This window comes from Arachis ipaensis, chromosome B6 (assembly GCF_059453495.1).
Source record: "Arachis ipaensis isolate K30076 ecotype BB chromosome B6, ASM5945349v1, whole genome shotgun sequence".
NCBI lineage: Eukaryota > Viridiplantae > Streptophyta > Magnoliopsida > Fabales > Fabaceae > Arachis > Arachis ipaensis.
The window spans coordinates 147,790,032-147,808,760 of record NC_142441.1 but is presented as its reverse complement, the minus strand read 5'-3'; the positions used below and the strand labels follow the sequence as shown (position 1 = coordinate 147,808,760).

Below are 18,729 nucleotides of genomic sequence, written 5' to 3'. Positions count from 1 at the left end.
TAGGTTTCGTTTTTAATTAATGAAAAAAAAAATGCATCAAGACATCAAGAGAAATTTTGTGTCTTTTTTTTTTTGACAACTAAAGAGCATATTCATTGGACAGTACAGTATTACTAGAGCCCCTGAATAGCATAACCCAAACACCAACAAATAGCCCACTAGAGAAACTACTAGAACAAAAACATAAAACAACCACAAGACCCACAAATCATAAGAAGACCAAGAAAGTCTTACCCTAAAAAAGAAGCATTGATACGCAACTATCTATCATCATAAGCTTGAAGCTTCATCGCCGACCCCTCAGATTTGTCTAGAATTCTTCCATTTCCTTCTTTATTCTAATTTAGATAATTACTTTTTACATAGTGCCAATTATGGTATATCTTACTTAATGGTTGGCAACACTACCACCACACTCTATTCAATAACTAAGGAATACTAATTCTTTTCTTCTATATATTAATCAATTGGATTGGATTTAATTTTTATATATTATTAATTCAATAACAATATTAATTCAATTGTTTCTTTATTAAAAATTTTATAAACACAGTTATTTAATTGGATGAAAATATAATTGCGAAAGTACCAATTTAACTCAATATGATCATTATTATATGAATGGATTACTGACTTACTGAGTCGGTTTCTCTTTTTCATTTTTCTTTTAATTCTTTTCTTCTTCTTTTTCTTTTTCCTTTTCTTTTTTTTATTTGTTTTTCTTTAATATGAAAAAGCAAAAGCATAGAAGCAATTTCATTTGGGTCTTCCCTTTCAGACTTGAGTTGTGATTATTTTTTTCAGATAAAGCAAAGCAATCTTTTGATAGATAGAAGCATGTTTTGTTCTTATGTTGTTACATCATAATTTATCATTTATCATCTTCCCTTACATGAACACTTTAACTACAAGTATTAATCAACATTAGAGTTTTTTTTTTCCCATTTTTTTTGGGGTCAGATTTTTTTCCCATCATCTTCATTCATTCTTTTCCGATCACATCATTCAGAGGCACCATAACAAACGCTTCAGTTTCTGCAACAACAACCACCTTAATTCTTGTCTTTTTCTGTTAGTCAATTCATTTTAACCTTTTCAAATCCATAAACGTTATGTTCCAAAGAAACCCTCCTTCTTCTTCTGCTTCTTCTTCATACACAAACCCACAACCTTGTCAGCACCTTGCTGATTACAAGTTCAAGCATGGCTTCAATGGCTACAAAGCCATTCAGAAGCTCCTTGTAACAACCCCAATTGGGAAAACCACTGTGAAGAAACCAAACACAAAAGTACCAAGATGCAGCTATGGTTACTGCAAAAATGCCTCTGAGGGAAGGTTCTATTTGTGCTTGATTTGTTCTTCATTCACTTGTTTGGATCACACCCCTTTGCACCCTCAATCTAATTCTGGTCATGATTTGTTTGTGGACATTGAAAGGGCTGAACTTTATTGTGGGGTGTGTAGTGATCAGATTTATGACCCTGATTTCGATCAAGTTGTTATGTCAACGCACTCATTTCCAAAAGGTTTTGTTGTTACTGAGAATGAGAGCATTGGCCAGAGATTGATCAAGAGGAGGAGAATGCTTCCTGAGGTTGTTTTTGGATTGGATTTGCAAAGAACAAAATTGAGGGATCTGAGGGAAAAATCATGTTATCCAATGGGTTTGAGGGGTTTGAACAATTTGGGTAGCACATGCTTCATGAATTCTGTGCTGCAGGCTTTGCTACATGCTCCTCCTTTTAGGGACTATTTCTTGAGTGGTGGACACCATTCCGAGACTTGTTCGAGAAGAACAACAATGGCTGATCGGATTTGTTTGATTTGTGATGTCAATGATATCTTTTCAGCTGTGTTTTCGGGAGATCGAAATCCGTATAGCCCTGCTCAGTTTCTATACAGGTCTGAAAGTTGTTATACATGTCACATATGTTCTTTTCCTCTTTAACCTTGTGTCGCCTTTATAAGTGGTTGAGGCAAAAAGAACTGTGATTTGGTCACAATCACAATATTGATATCTAAATATGTCTTTATTTGCAATTTAGTTTTTACTCTCAATAATAATGCACATCAATTGTCGTTATAAAAAACTTTTTTGATTAGAAAAGCTAACATCTTTTGCTTTCATTCTTAAATTACACTAGGCAAAGTGTGACTTTTAATTTCTAGTGAAGATAATTGTTGAGTGACATTTTTGAAGGATTTAATCTGTGCCTCAGCTTTATGTCTTTTGGTGCTTTTAGTTTTTAGAGTAAGCTATCAATTTAACATATGAAAGTTTGCAACATTAATCATTTGGCTCCCAAAATCCACTTAACAAACCCATGGTACCCAAAATAATGCACTCTGGTTGAAAAATTACCCTAAACTCACATAGGCACCGCTGTTAGAAGAAACAAAATCAAGATGAAATTTGCGGTGAATTTGTCAAGCAGTTTATACCTTTCAAGTATCATAATATTTCTTCACTTGTGAATGACTTAAGTTTGAAGATTTTGATTTGAGATGAATTTGTTTGATTAAGACATGAAGTGACAAAAGTAGCAAGTTCGACAGTGAAGGCATCTTTGACAAAAGCGAGCCTTTTTTTTATCACCTCTGACGAATGCTGTCAGCTCTAAACTTGATGCTTTTCATAGTAATAAGTTCGAAGTTAATGATGTGTTTATGTGAATCCTTTTGTAAAGTTTGTGGGAGCAACTTATACTCAAATTCAAAAATTTTATGATAACTTTGGTGCTCATATTCTTGTTTTCTTTCGAATGGTGAAACTTTTTGTTTTTGTTTCAAGCTGGTGGCAGCATTCAGCAAATTTAGCAAGTTATGAACAGCAAGATGCTCATGAGTTTTTCATTTCATTGTTAGACGCACTCCATGAGACTGGGGGAAAAACAAAGAATGGAAGCAGAGGTACTTTTACTGCATGTTTATGGAAACAAAGAATACAGTTCTGCACAATGTGAACTTGTGTGTTAATAACTGCAGTTATGTACATACTGATGTATTTTTGTCTGAAGAGCATGATTCATTTGTCATTGATTTTTGAAAATGAGTATGTTGGCCCTTGAGATTGCACTCTGATGGTCATTTTAGTCCCTCTATTATGAATCAACCAAGATATCACGTGCCCTGACCATTGGGCATGGGCATGTCACATGGCAATGCTAGCACATGTAACAAATCAGTGGATCTGTATATTGGAACTAAAATAATTGAGTGTGTGCAATCTCAAGTACCAAAATGCTAATTTTGAAATGTCAAGGATTAAAGTGAACTATGCTTAAAAGATAAAAAACCAGAGTGAAACTTTCCTGGTATACAGTGTGGATATATCTAAAGGTTTTCATATAAGTAGTACAGAGAAATAATAACAAAATGCAATCTTGTCTGATATCTCTGTCAGTTGTTATTTTTCGCCGAATATCACTATGTATGATTATTGTTTCTCACAGGTCATGGAGACTGCGAATGTATTGCTCATAGGGTATTTTCGGGGCTATTGAGATCAGATGTGACCTGTATGGCCTGTGGATTCACCTCAACAACCTTTGACCCTTGTATGGATATTTCCCTTGATTTGGACACTAATTTCTCTTTAGCTGAAAAGGGTAAAAAGCTGATCAAACAGAATGAGGAAGGCAGTATGTCTACGCTTTTTGGTTGTTTAGATTTGTTCACTCGACTCGAGAAGTTGGGGTCCGACCAGAAACTCTACTGCCAGAATTGTAAGGAAAGGCAGGATTCGTTGAAGCAAATGTCTATTGGCAAGCTTCCATTGGTACTTAGTCTACACGTGAAACGTTTCGAGCACTCCTTTGTTAAAAGGTCGTCAAGAAAAATAGATCAGTACCTACATTTTCCTTTTTCATTGGACATGACCCCATACTTGTCCTCCTCAATCCTCAGAGCCAGACACGGAAACAGAATTTTCACTTTTGGGGGCAATGAATCAGATATGTTTTCCAAGTATGAGATCTTTGCAGTTGTGACACATTCAGGGACGCTCGAGTCCGGTCATTATGTTTCCTTCGTGCGGTTAAGGAGGCGGTGGTACCGGTGTGACGATGCTTGGATTACCGAGGTTGATGAAGCGACAGTCAGAGCCTCGCAGTGTTATATGATTTTTTATGTGCAGAAAACACTCTACAGTAAAGCCGGCGAAGATCTTAGTCATGTGCCAAAGTCCCCTGAAAGAGATCTCTTTCTTCCTATTGTGGGGTGTTGCTAGAGAGACATTAAAGGGAGTTTCATCTTTCATGGCATCAGTTGATAGATTATAATGTGCATCTTCTGTACACTGAAGACAGCTTTATGCTCACTTGCTCATTGAAAGAACTCATTGTCTTCAGCAAGATGGATTCACAAATTCCATTGAGCATGTTAAAAATTTCAGATGATTAAAAGTATCCATGGAAGGAAATCGAATAGCTGCGTCGTGCGGAAATCTCATTTTGCAGTTTTGAAACTAAGATTAAGGAGACAGAACAGCAGAAACTCAACCCCCTTTAAATTTTTTAACAGCTATTCATGTTTTGCTTACTCAAATTCTTTGATTGCAGTTTAGTCATGTGCATTAACCAAACATACCCCAACTGGGAGACAAAGATTGAGAGAGATAGAGAAGAAGGGGGGGGGGGGGGGGCGGAGTTTATATTGATAATTAACAACATTAATGAATTGCAACAGTGATGTGCTTTGTGCTTGAACACATTGCCATTGTTTGCATCTCCCTTTTGATGTGAGTGTGCAAATTATTCAAAAAGGTAGCATCTCTTAGTGCAAATGATACAGGGCTATTGTTGAATTATATTTGCTCCAATCTGAAGCCTTGGTGGTTAGTGATTGTGCGCTGCCAAGTTGTTCTCTCTTAAACTGGTTTCTGCCATTGAGTTTATAGTTTCATATGATTATTTTCTTGTATGTAACATTTGAGTTTCAAGTCCTTGTTTTCTATTTGCACCCCCTTGTCAAATACCATTTAGGAATAATTCCTAATTGTTATTTTTCCTAATATAAAATCATGTTAAAATTTGTATTATTGAATTGTCTCGTGAAAATTGAAAGGTGTAACATATCTGTGTCTGAGGATGTATAATCCTGACTTGACAAGTCAATTGCTAGCCGCCATGGCAAACAAGAAATTGAAAAATATGCTTAACAATTTCTTATTGTTAATACACCAAATGATAATTAATAAAACATGAGTTAAAATAATAAATATTTTAATCTTGTTAATAATTTCGGATATAAATTTTAAAACCGAAAGAGTTCTTTCATTTTTATTATGAGTGAGATTAAAAAGAAGAATTGAAATATGCTCAAATCCATGTATATAAGAACTAAAAGAAAAACGGGAATGAATCCTCTCCATTTTTTTTAACAATTGAGGGAGTAAAGTATGATTTTTCATCATTAATTTTATAAGTGGGATCAAGAATAAATATGAGAGAGGGAGCAATAAAGGGTTAGAAATCACACTTTACATTGTCAATTTTTTTTAACAATTGAGAGGATCCATTCCCAAGAAAAACGTAGATTCTTGTTTTTCCTACCTTCTTGGACGGAAAAAGAAAAACCGAAAACATCTATCAATACTAATTATTTTAGGTGCACATAACAAATCAATTACAACACATATTTATATACAAATACATAATAATTTTTTGGTATGCATATAATATTTTTTATTGCTTATTTACATCATTATATCATATATGTATTCCACTTTTTCCTTGCACAATTTTCACCTTAAATAAAAATTTAAACAAAGTCAACAGAACCTTGGAAGAATTAAGATATATGACACATTTTGACAATGAAAATGATGGAGCAAAGGGAAGGAAGAAGAAAAATTCTTAATATGAGCATTATGAAATTTACTATAATTTATCTGATTCTTCAAACATGGGAATAAAAAAAAGACCTTTTTGTTTTCTTAGAAGGTTACTAGTTACTACTTGTCTTGAATCTTATTATCGTTGTCCTTTTAGTTGCTTCAATATTTCACAAAAATAGTAGCCAATGGTACCCTTTTTGGCATTTTCCTTTCAATTGATACAAGTTGCTTCATTTAGTTCAAGTTTTGTTCCTTTTCTTTACTTTTCTTTTTCAACTACCTCTTGGTCCAGCCTATTGTTTACTTTTCAAAATTCCCCATTTTTCTTTGTTTTACGTGTAAAGTGATTCAAAACTGAAATCTAGGAAAGAGGAAGGAGAAAAAAAGTTCACCTAACACTTGCTAGATTGATAGATTGATAGCTTGATATAGAAAGTTCAATTTTTATTTGAGGGTTTTGTTTAGTTTCATGTTTCAAGTTTGGTAGTTGAGTCTATAACACAAAGGGTGCGTGATAATGCAAGAGGAGGAAACTAAGGAAGAAGAACCCTTTGCTGAATCTACAGAGGAAAATGAACAATTTCACCCAACAGAGGGTATTATTTGGGATTGGGTTTGCATTCCAATCAATTGGTTTAGAATGCTTTCAAGGGAAATGCATTGGAGCTTTGTGTTTGGTGTGGTTGTTGTTTATGGAATAAGCCAAGGACTTGGTGGTTCTCTTGCTGGTGTTGGAACAAAGTATTACATGAAAGATGTTCAGAAGGTGCAGCCATCTGAGGCACAGGTTTATGCTGGAATCACATCCATTCCTTGGATTGTTAAGCCTCTTTGGGGACTTCTCACTGATGTTATCCCCATTTTCGGCTACCGGAGGCGACCTTATTTCATTTTTGCTGGTATGTAATACATTGTGCAGATCTTTTCTTGATGATGTTTTCATAACTAGATATTATGACATTGTCTGACCTTCTAGTAGGATAAAACTTAGTTGTTGCTGTTGTTGTGTGTATACATATATATTTATCTTCTTTAGTTCAGATACATAATATTAGTTATGTGTTCAGCTGAATTCACGCTTTAAATATGAAGTTTAGATTGATTGTTCACTCTAGTATAGCTTTACTTAATTACTTCTTTTGTTGTTTTTATGTTTTTCCTGAATCTTGATCATTTTAAATGAACTTAATTGAATGCTAAATGTGTGCATGTTGTGACTTTTAATCAGTGTACATAGTTGAAGCTCGGTAGTAATAGATGAGGAGAACAGTAAATTAGATTTAGATGTTATGGGAGATTGAATCTTGGTAAAGCCATTTAGTTGTGGCACTTCTCAATTCTTTTGAATAATTTGATTTCAAGGAAAGGAAGTGGATTATGATCTTCATTTTTCTTCACAGTACGATAGTGCTATTGGGGATGGCATACCTTATTTCTGAAAAGTTAATCAGATAGTATCTCATAAGTCTTAATTGGGGACACTGAAATATTGGGCAGTGGCTCAGTGTGCTTCCGAGTTCTGAACCCGATCACCAGGAATCCAACTAGTTTGGCTTGAGGAACTTTTGTTGCCTCTCCCAGAATTGGTTTGTCCCATCATTGGGGATGAGCTTGCCTACCACTCAACCAACCCATAGTTGGTTTTAACTTTATAATATATAGTATTAGTATCAGTGGATAAACTTCTTATTATAGGAACCCATTAAGGACCATTTGGTATTACTAAAGAAAAGTTTGGGAGAAAATGCTAACTAAATTACCATTCTACCACAATGTAACCCGCCTACTACAAGGAATGTTTCCAATCATCTAATTAATCATAACCACCTACCTAATTGAACCAACCCAAAGTAATATGTATTTTGTAACTGACTGAATTGATCTTAGTTATCCTAACTATACTTTAACAAACTCTGATCTTCTTTTTGAGAACAACCTGGATGGGAAGATGAAGTAGTATATGAGGAACTAAGCAGTTTAGATACATGTTCATGTGCATACATTTTCATACTCTATTTAACTACAGAAAATGAATCACAACATTCTAGTCCTGTGAGTTGCAATGATATCATTTGAAGTATTTACCTTTCTCTGGTGAAATGAATTGTTGACATATTATATCCTTAGGAGTGGTATGATGCTGCCTCTAAGTTGGAATTTTACCACTAGCCTTAGTACAAGTTAGTTTCTCTTGTGACAACTTTAGAAGGGTTTACAACCATGAAATTTGCATCATGTGATTCTATTAACATGGTGCTTTACAGATATAAATGCTTCTTGCAAGGATTGGTGAAGAGACTGAGAATTTGGTTCATTACAATACATAACAATGTGATTTTCTGCTCCTCTCTGATTGCAGGTTTCTTAGGAGTAATTGCAATGCTTTTGTTGTCCTTGCATGAAAACCTGCATCTTGTGTTGGCACTTTTGTCATTAACAGCTGGAAGTGCTGGGGCGGCAATAGCAGATGTGACGATTGACGCCTGCGTGGCGCAGAACAGTATCGCTCATCCTTTACTTGCTGCTGATATTCAGAGTTTATGTGCCTTCAGTTCTTCTGTTGGAGCACTATTAGGATTCTCCATTAGTGGTATCTTTGTTCACCTTATAGGCCCTATGGTTAGCTCTTGCAACCTTTCATTTTTTAAAAATCAAATCCACAGTTTCTTCTTGTCTTTTGTGCACTTCATGACTTGTATTGTATTATGATCTTTCTTCATAGGGAGTGTTTGGTTTGATGACTATCCCATCTGGACTTCTAATCTTGCTTGGTTTTCTACTTGACGAGCCCCATATGCATGACTTTTCCTACAGACAGGTATAACATATCTCTATGTCTAAACTTCATTGCAAAAGTAATTTTGAGTATTTATGTCGTTCCATGGATAACATGGATAATCTGATTTCCCATGTTGTGTATAGGTGAACCAAAAGTTTATTGATGCTGGCAAGGCAATGTGGTCTACTTTGAAGAGCGAAAGTGTTTGGAGGCCTTGCTTATACATGTATTTATCACTTGCACTGAGTTTGAATATCCTTGAAGGAATGTTCTATTGGTATACAGATTCAAAGGGTGGACCAGCTTTCTCTGAGGTATTGTCATGACTACTCTTCCTATATGAAAAAAGTGATGCAATATCATTTTAAAAATCGACCTAATTAGTAAATAAAGAACAAAGTAGATATAATATATGTCTTGGAATCTTACAAAGTAATCAAATCTTTTTCTATTTAGTAATTAAGAGAAAGTTAAGGATGACAGCTTAGGAGGATAAATCATTTATGATAGGAAGAATTTCCACAAACATCACTAGTATTAAGTGAGAATTGTCTCCATCACTAGTATTAACTTAATAGGATAATTGAGAGATTAGATCCTTGTGCTCATTTATAGCTTCATTCTACCTAGTTTAATTAAAGTATCTTATTCCTGATATAATTCATTGCTTCTTGCTTGCTTGCCACTAATCTTTTCCTTTCATTTCCTATGCAGGAAAGTGTTGGTTTTATATTCTCCATCAGTTCAGTGGGATCCCTTTTGGGTGCAATACTTTACCAATATGCTCTAAAGGATTATGCATTCCGAGACGTTCTCTTCTGGACTCAGTTGCTGTACGGTCTATCGGGTATGCTTGATCTGGTTCTGGTCCTGAGATGGAACCTCAACTTTGGTATACCTGACTATTTCTTTGTTGTGATAGTCGAAAGCATAGCTCAAATGACAAGTAGGCTCAAATGGATGCCTATGCTTGTGCTTAGCTCAAAGCTTTGTCCCTCAGGTATTGAAGGCACCTTCTTTGCCTTGCTTATGTCTATTGATAATGTTGGAGTTCTATCATCATCATGGGCTGGAGGATTTGTGCTCCATATATTTAAGATCACAAGAACACGGTTCGAAAACCTTTGGTTAGCTATTTTGATACGGAATGTTCTGAGACTCAGTCCTCTTTGCATGCTGTTTTTGGTGCCTAGAGCTGATCGGAATGCTCTGATTCTTCCACATGAAAGCTTAGACTCCAAGGTAGCTATTGACCACTCTTTAGAATCCAAGAATGTTGAACTAGTGTCTCTAGTAAGCAGTGTTGAAGGTAAATAGACCAAGTACTCTTACCTTCTCTCAGTTAGTTAGATTCTCGCATTAGGATACATGAAAATACCAAGCTATTGATGCTTGAAATTGTGGAGAGATTGTGGCATGAGATTGACAAAAGGTTAAAATGTCTCTGTTGTTCGAGTTTAATTATTTTTAAATATTTTTCTGTCATATAACTTGTGCCACAGATTTATAACCAAATTAACAAAAGCAATTTAAGTTTCACGTGAAATATTTTATTTCTGCTTAGAAAATAGACAATATTGTATAGCCACTTGAAAATTTCATCCTTAAATCAAAGGGACTTGCTATAAAACATAGCTCTCACTAACCCATAAAACTTGCTTTACCAAATTGATTAATTAAATTTCTTTTACATAAAACTAACGTCCATCATTGACAAGGCTATTTGTGATGGGTGATGATTGAGAAGAATTTCTAAAATTCTCCATGGTTGGTTGAAGAGGATGATCATGCATATCATGTGGAAGTGCAGGTAGCGGCGATTCAAGCTGAAGAACCTTGATCACTTGTGCTGCTTTCGGCCTTTCCTTGGCATTCGGGTTGGTACACCATAGTCCTACTATAAGCAAGCATGTCATTTGAAGTTCATCAAAATTCTTGTTCAATCCTTCATCAGCAACATTCAGAATATTCCCTTCCACATAGAGTTGCCATACCCACTTTACTAGAGGAATATGATATTCTCCATCTTGGTAAGTCTTCCTTCCACATGCAATTTCCAAAGCTACAATCCCAAAACTATATATGTCTGATTCTTTGCTAGCCCTTCCTCCATTGAGATATTCTGGTGCCAAGTACCCATATGTCCCTACAACTCCTGTCCTTTGAGTCTTCAATCTTGGGTCTACCAATTTTGCCATGCCAAAATCACAAAGCTTGGTGCTAAAATCTGTGTCCAATAGAATGTTAGCAGACTTAATATCTCTATGAAGAACACATTGTTCTGCATCTTCATGAAGATAATGAAGTGCCGTGGCCACACCTAAAGCTATCTTATACCTTGCATCCCAAGGCAAAGCTCTTCTATTTCCAAAGAGATGAGTGTCTAGGCTTCCATTAGGCATGTACTCAAAAACTAGGAAGAACTCTTGTTTGTTGTGGCACCACCCTATGAATTGCACCAAGTTTCTGTGTATAAGACGGCTTATTATCTTCACTTCATTGATGAATATTTTCTCGCCTCCTTGAATATCAGCGAAAATCCTCTTAACTGCGACCGCACGTCCTGAGTGACTTAGAAAACCTTTGTAAACTTGACTTGATCCTCCACTTCCAAGCTTTCTATCATTTGAGAACTCATTGGTAGCTTGAGCTAATTCCTTGTACTCGAATCTTCTAGGTAGTGATGCTTCGTCCAAGTCATTGGCGACTACTTTGTATCTGCTGTTGCCATCATCATGTAGAAGCTTGGCAATTCTTTTCTTGATAAGACAAACACATACCATAAGCACCAAGACAATTATTGAGCAAGTCATTGCAACAATTTCTATGATCCTTTTTTGCCTCTTCTTTCTGTTTACCTCAGAATCGGTGGAATCCAAAGTTGAGTTGAATTCCCAAGAATGAATGTTGTGTTGTGTTTTCGAGCGGCGGCCAGTTGCAGCTGAGAATCCAACTGTCACATACTCTGGTAGGATTTCAGAGAGGTCAATCTCACAAGACAGAGTATGGGTGCTAGCTCCATCGAAAGACCAAGACACAAGAAGGTTTTTGGTAGAAGAATTATAGGTAATTAAAGCATGACCTTGTTTCCCATTGTTTCCTTCAATATCAAACTTAGTATAATTGATGGATTTGAGGGAATTTTTGTTGATCCCAACATGTTGCTCTAGATCTAGAGGATCATAATCTTTATTTTGGTATGTGTCAAATTCCACCATAAACATTTGATTTTGGGGTATGCCAAAATGTGTGGAAAGGTTGAATAGTCCAAAATTGCCACCGGCTGAGTTGGGTGGAGTTGTGAAACTCAAAGGAGCCATGTGGAAGGCAAAGCCATCAGCAAGTACACTACTATTGGATTCTGATCCGTGAATAGTGAATGTAAAAGAGGTTGTGAAGTCTGTGAGAACCTTAGTGGATGAATCCCAAAGGTGGAAAGGCTGGCCATAAATGGTTCTTCCAGTTCGATAGAAGTCATAACTGGTGAGCTCTATGAACCCGTTGTTGGCAACTTTAGCATCACCTTCATATGCCATATCTTTTCTTGCATTCTCAACAGAACTGAAATTTATTATATTGAAATGTAATGGGTCAACATTTGAAGGGAAAATGGTAAGAAGAAGCAGAAGCAGAGAAGAAACCATTGTGCAGTTATGTAAGTGGAAACAGACTAAAGTAGCTAACATGTTTGATCATAATTTGGAAACAGTGTTGATCTGTAATATCCATAAGCAATGGATGATTTATAAGCTTTTGGGTAAGGAAATGCAAAAAATAGAAAAGCAGATACAAAGCATCCAAGTGGAAGATTAATATGCTAATAAGCCAAAACTAGATGCCAACAAGGTTGAGACAAAAATGCTTTCATGGGGAAGACTTTAAGATAGTCAATGATAAATCCCAAATATATTATTAATCATTGATGTGTCCTTTTTTTCTCCTTTAGATTAACACAGGTCAACAGAATATGGAGTATGTAATAGAGAAAAGATTAAAGTTTCAGTGTTTAAAGGTTCGATAACCTTTGGTTAGCTATTTTGATTCGGAATATTCTGAGACTCAGTCTGCTTTGCTTGCTGTTTTTGCTGCCTAGAGCTGATCCGAATGGTCTGATTCATCCAAGGGAAAGCTTAGACTCCAAGGTAGCTATTGATCACTCTCTAGAATCCAAGAATGTTGAATTAGTGTCTCTAGTAAGCAGTGTTGAAGGTAAATAGACCGAGCACTCTTACCTTCTCTTAGTTAGTTAGATTCTCACATTAGGATACATGAAAATACCAAGCTATTGATGCTTGAAATTGTGGAGAGATTGTGGTATGAAATTGACAAAAGGTTAAAACGTCTCTGTTATTGGAGTTTTTAATTATTTTTAAATATTTTTTTATCATATAACTTGTGCCACGGATTTATAACCACATTAGCAAAAGCAATTTCATTTTCAAGTGAAATATCTTATCTCGTCTTAGAAAAATAGACAATATTGTATAGCCACTTGAAAACTAGCTGCACCAAATTGATTAATTCAATTTCTTTTACATGAAACTAACGTCCATCATTGACAAGGCTATTTGTGATGGGTGATGATTGAGAAGAATTTCTAAAATTCTCCATGGTTGGTCGAAGGCGATGATCATGCATATCATGTGGAAGTGCAGGTAGTGGTGATTCAAGCTGAAGAACCTTGATCACTTGTGCTGCTTTTGGCCTTTCCTTGTCATTTGGGTTGGTACACCATAGTCCCACTATAAGCAAGCATGTCATTTGAAGTTCATCAAAATTCTTGTTCAATCCTTCATCAGCAACATTCAGAATATTCCCTTCCACATAGAGTTGCCATACCCACTTTACTAGAGGAATATGATATTCTCCATCTTGGTAAGTCTTCCTTCCACATGCAATTTCCAAAGCTACAATCCCAAAACTATATATATCTGATTCTTTGCTAGCCCTTCCTCCATTGAGATATTCTGGTGCCAAGTACCCATATGTCCCTACAACTCCTGTCCTTTGAGTCTTCAATGTCGGGTCTACTAACTTCGCCATCCCAAAGTCGCCAAGCTTAGTGCTGAAATCTGTGTCCAACAAAACATTAGCTGACTTAATATCTCTATGCAGTACACATTGTTCTGCATCCTCATGAAGGTAATGAAGTGCTGTGGCAATGCCTAGTGCCATCTTGTACCTTACATCCCAAGCCAAAGTTCTTCTACTGCCAAAGAGGTGCGTATCGAGGCTTCCATTAGGCATGTACTCGAAAACTAATAAGAACTCTTGTTGCTCATGACACCACCCTATGAATTGTACCAGATTTCTATGTATAAGGCGACTTATAATCTTCACCTCATTGATGAATATTTTCTCAGAGTTTTGAAAGTCAGCGAAAATCTTTTTCACAGCGACAAAACGTCCTAAATCTTTTAGGAATCCTTTGTAAACTTCACCAGAGCCTCCTCTTCCAAGCCTTTTATCTTTTGAGAAACCATCAGTGGCTGCAGCTAATTCTCTGTAATCAAATCTTCTAGGTATAGATGCTTTGCCAAGATCTGAAGTCACCAATGTGCCTCCAAGATCATCATCTCGAACTTGCTTGGTTCTTCTCTTCTTGATGATTATGGTCAACCAATAGACACTACCTATCACCAGCACTAAAAAAATTGAAGCAGCTACTGCAACTATAACCATTTTTTGCTTCTTCTTCTTCTTCTTTTTGTTTACCTCAGAATCCATGGACTCCAAAGTTGACATGAAATTCCAAGAATGAATAACATTTCGCTCAAACTCTAAAGGGCCAGTTGCAGCTGAAAATCCAACCGTCACATACTCTGGTAAGATTCCCCTAAGGTCAATCTCATAGGACAATGTGTTGGTGCTAGTAGCATTGAAAAACCAAGACACATTAAGGATCTTGGTGGAAGAATTATAAGTAATCAAAGCATGAGTTTTCTTGCCAATGTTGTCTTCAAAATCATACCAAGCATAGGTTAAGGATTTGAGAGAGTTGCTGTTGATCCCAACATGACGTTCACCGGGATCATACTCAGGATTTATAAATGTGTCAAATTCCACCATAAAAACATGATTTTGTACTACACCATATTGTGTTGTTGAGTTGAAGAGTCCAAGAGCGCCACCATATGAGTTGGGTGGAATTTGGTAGCCAAGAGGTGCCATGTAGAAGGCAAAGCCGTCGGCGGTTTTGTTAGTTGGCTGAGAAATGGTGAATGAGAAAGCGGTTGAGAAGTCGGTGAGAGCCTTGGTTGATGAGTCCCAAAGGTGCAAAGGTTCGTTATAGACTGCGTGTCCAACTCGATTGATGTCATTTATGTTCAGCTCTATGGACCCTTCAAAAGGTATGGCATCACCTTCATATGATACCATATTGTCCTTTTCATTGAAGCTATCTATATTAAAGTGTAGTGAGTGAACTATTGAAGGGGAAAGGGTGAAAAGAAGAAGAAAAACAATGTTATGGGAGTGGAAACAGACTAAAGTAGCTAACATGTTTGATCATAACCTGGAAACAGGGTTGATCTGTAATATCCATATGCATTGGCTGATTTATAAGCTTATTGGTAAGGAAATGCAAAAATTAGAAAAGCAGGTACAGCATCCAAGTGGAAGATTAATAAGCTAATAAGCCAAAAACTAGATGCCAACAAGGTTGTTACAAAAATGTTTTCATGGGAAAGACTTTAAGGTAGTCAATGATAAATCTCCATTATTATATTATTAATCATTGATGTGTCCCTTTTTTTTTTCCTTATATAAACACAGGTCAACCAAAATATAGAGTATGCAATCGAGAAAAAGGTTATAGTGTCACTGTTATTGGAGTTTTTATTTATTTATTATATTTAAATATAAGTTGTACCACCGATTTATATTAACCAAAGCAATTTCATTTCAAGTGAAATATCTTATCTCTGCTTAGACACTAACGTCCATCAATAACAAGGCTATTGCTGATGGATGATGATTGAAAAGAAGTTCTAAACTTCACCATGGTTGGTTGAAGAGGATGATCATGCATATCATGTTGAAGCTCAGGTAGCGGCGATTCAAGTTGAAGAACCTTGATCACTTGTGCTGCTTTCGGCCTTTCCTTGTCATTCGGGTTGGTACACCATAGTCCCACAATTAGCAAGCATGTCATTTGAAGTTCATCAAAATTATTGTTCAATCCTTCATCAGCAACATTCAGAATATTCCCTTCCACATAGAGTTGCCATACCCACTTCACTAGAGGAATATGATATTCTCCATCTTGGTAAGTCTTCCTTCCACATGCAATTTCCAAAGCTACAATCCCAAAACTATATATGTCTGATTCTTTGCTAGCCCTTCCTCCATTGAGATATTCTGGTGCCAAGTACCCATATGTCCCTACAACTCCTGTCCTTTGAGTCTTCAATCTTGGGTCTACCAATTTTGCCATGCCAAAATCACAAAGCTTGGTGCTAAAATCTGTGTCCAATAGAATGTTAGCAGACTTAATATCTCTATGAAGCACACATTGTTCTGCATCTTCATGAAGATAATGAAGCGCCGTGGCCACACCTAAAGCTATCTTGTACCTTGCATCCCAAGGCAGAGCTCTTCTTGTTCCAAAGAGATAAGTGTCTAGGCTTCCATTAGGCATGTACTCGAAAACTAGGAAGAACTCTTGTTTGTTGTGGCACCACCCTATGAATTGCACCAAGTTTCTGTGTATAAGACGGCTTATTATCTTCACTTCATTGATGAATATTTTCTCACCTCCTTGAATATCAGCGAAAATCCTCTTCACTGCGACTGCACGTCCTGAGTGACTTAGAAAACCTTTGTAAACTTGACTTGATCCTCCACTTCCAAGCTTTCTATCATTTGAGAACTCATTGGTGGCTTGAACTAGTTCCTTGTACTTGAATCTTCTAGGTAGTGATGCTTCGTCCAAGTCATTGGCGACTGATACTTGATCATCATGTAGAAGCTTGGCAATTCTTTTCTTGATAAGACAAACACATACCATAAGCACCAATACAATTATTGAGCAAGTCAGTGCAACAATTTCTATGATCCTTTTTTGCCTCTTCTTTCTGTTTACCTCAGAATCGGTGGAATCCAAAGTTGAATTGAATTCCCAAGAATGAATGTTGTGTTGTGTGTTCGAGCGGTGGCCAGTTGCAGCTGAGAATCCAACTGTCACATACTCTGGTAGGATTTTGGAGAGGTCAATCTCACAAGACAGAGTATGAGTGCTAGCTCCATTGAAAGACCAAGACACAACAAGGTTCTTGGTAGAAGAATTATAGGTAATTAAAGCATGACCTTGTTTCCCAATGTTTCCTTCAATATCAAACTTAGTATACTTGATGGATTTGACAGAATTTTCGTTGATCCCAACATGGTGCTCTAGCTCTAGAGGATCATAATCTTTATTTTGGAATGTGTCAAATTCCACCATAAACATTTGATTTTGGGGTATGCCAAAATGTGTGGAAAGGTTGAATAGTCCAAAATTGCCACCAGCTGAGTTGGGTGGAGTTGTGAAATTCAAAGGAGCCATGTGGAAGGCAAATCCATCAGCAAGTACATTATAATCACTGCTATTGGATTCTGGTCCTTGAATAGTGAATCTAAAGGAGGTTGTGAAGTCTGTGAGAATCTTAGAGGATGAATCCCAAAGGTGCAAAGGCTGGCTGTAAACGGCTCGGCCGGTTCGATAGTAGTCATACCTGTTGAGCTCTATGAACCCGTTGGCAACTTTGGCATCACCTTCATATGCCATATCTTTGCTTGCACTCTCAACATCACTGAAATCTGTTATATTGAAATGTAATGGGTGAACATTTGAAGGGAAAAGGGTAAGAAGAAGCAAAAGCAGAGAAGAAACCATTGTGCAATCAATAATATTGAAGAGTGGAAACAGGCTTTGTGGATAACATGGCAGATTAGAACTTTAAAACATGGTGGATCATTCATTGATGTACATTGTAACAATCACAAGATGCAATTAACAATTATATCAAAATCAACCACTCATATAGAATATATATTGAAAATAAGTTAAACGAAACGTATATTTATATATGAATACTTTATGATTGGTTTTTTTTACGTGCATGTAGCACTTTTGTGAAACTAAAGCCAAAGTTTAAAACAAGAAGTGGATATAATACTTTCTAACATAGTGAAGCAAATCGATGAAAACTAAGGTTGACTAATAATTAATGATTGGTCTCATTTTTCTTTTTATTTTATGGTACATAATAAAAGATTAATCACAACGAACCAACAAAGTTGCGATTGGACTTAGGCTGTTTTCCCTTTTATAGAAATTGTCATCCCTTTTAATTTGACACATTATTCTGCATAAATAACCAAAGCACAACCTTACCTTGTTTTGCAATGTTGCCTTCAATAACAAACAACATATTTGATTGACATGAGGGAGTTGATGATCCCAACATGTTTAGATATACCATATGTTATGAGTATCGCAGGATCAACACCTAAAAAAAAAAATCTTATAAGACTTTGGACTCTTCTATCATATAAACTAGTTTTTACGGTGATAATTCTCCTAAAGTCTGCCCATTACACTATACTCTTGGTTTTTTTTTGGTGACTAAATAGAAAAAAAAAAAAAAAAAGAGACAACCAAATTAATTGGCTAGGGTCATATCTAAATCTATTAGATGTTGAAGCTCACTCCATGGTTGGCTCCAATTCGAGTGAATGTCCGCGACAGAAGCAGCTGCTTTAGCCATACAATCTGCAACACTATTTGCAATCCTCTGAATTAAAAGAATAGAGACTCTCCAATTCCAATTCATAACCTCCTGTATATGCTTTGCCAAATCCCATTCTGGAATATCCTTACCAAGCATTCTTTGGTTTACCAAGAAAAGAGCTTCTAAACAGTCTGTTTCACAAATAACCTCACGAAATCCACTCTCCCAAGCAAGAAGTAAGCCTCTCCAAATTGCATACAATTCAGCAAAAAGAACACTGCACACTTCGACTTTCCCAGTGCAACCTTTCAACCAACATCCATCAGGATTACGAATGATACAACCAAAACCAGCATAGCCAGAAGGAGGAAACCAACTAGCATCACAATTCAATTTAACA

The 18,729-nt window shown here is 36.3% G+C and overlaps 2 protein-coding genes and 3 pseudogenes across 3 annotated transcripts; 2 read left to right on the top strand and 3 right to left on the bottom strand.

Moving 5' to 3' along the window:
• The first annotated feature begins 612 nt into the window (after positions 1–612).
• Positions 613–4,954, top strand: UBP22 (ubiquitin-specific protease 22). Its single transcript, XM_016307326.3, has 3 exons — positions 613–1,903; positions 2,793–2,911; positions 3,454–4,954. The coding sequence occupies exons 1-3, from the start codon at positions 1,113–1,115 to the stop codon at positions 4,227–4,229; spliced, it is 1,686 nt and encodes a 561-aa protein (XP_016162812.1). The 5' UTR covers positions 613–1,112; the 3' UTR covers positions 4,230–4,954.
• A 1,006-nt stretch (positions 4,955–5,960) lies between these two features.
• LOC107605443 (putative folate-biopterin transporter 2) lies at positions 5,961–10,162 on the top strand. Its single transcript, XM_016307325.3, has 5 exons — positions 5,961–6,736; positions 8,197–8,456; positions 8,560–8,655; positions 8,760–8,930; positions 9,331–10,162. Exons 1-5 carry the CDS (start codon positions 6,355–6,357, stop codon positions 9,931–9,933), a joined length of 1,512 nt encoding a protein of 503 aa, XP_016162811.1. The 5' UTR covers positions 5,961–6,354; the 3' UTR covers positions 9,934–10,162.
• Positions 10,163–10,313: 151 nt separating this feature from the next.
• LOC107648528 (L-type lectin-domain containing receptor kinase IX.1 pseudogene) lies at positions 10,314–12,302 on the bottom strand (annotated as a pseudogene).
• A 721-nt stretch (positions 12,303–13,023) lies between these two features.
• Positions 13,024–15,117, bottom strand: LOC107647685 (L-type lectin-domain containing receptor kinase IX.1 pseudogene; annotated as a pseudogene). The gene has a single exon (XR_015886046.1). The product of XR_015886046.1 is annotated as an L-type lectin-domain containing receptor kinase IX.1 pseudogene (transcript).
• A 322-nt stretch (positions 15,118–15,439) lies between these two features.
• On the bottom strand, positions 15,440–17,591 carry LOC107648527 (L-type lectin-domain containing receptor kinase IX.1 pseudogene; annotated as a pseudogene).
• Between the last annotated feature and the right edge of the window lie 1,138 nt (positions 17,592–18,729).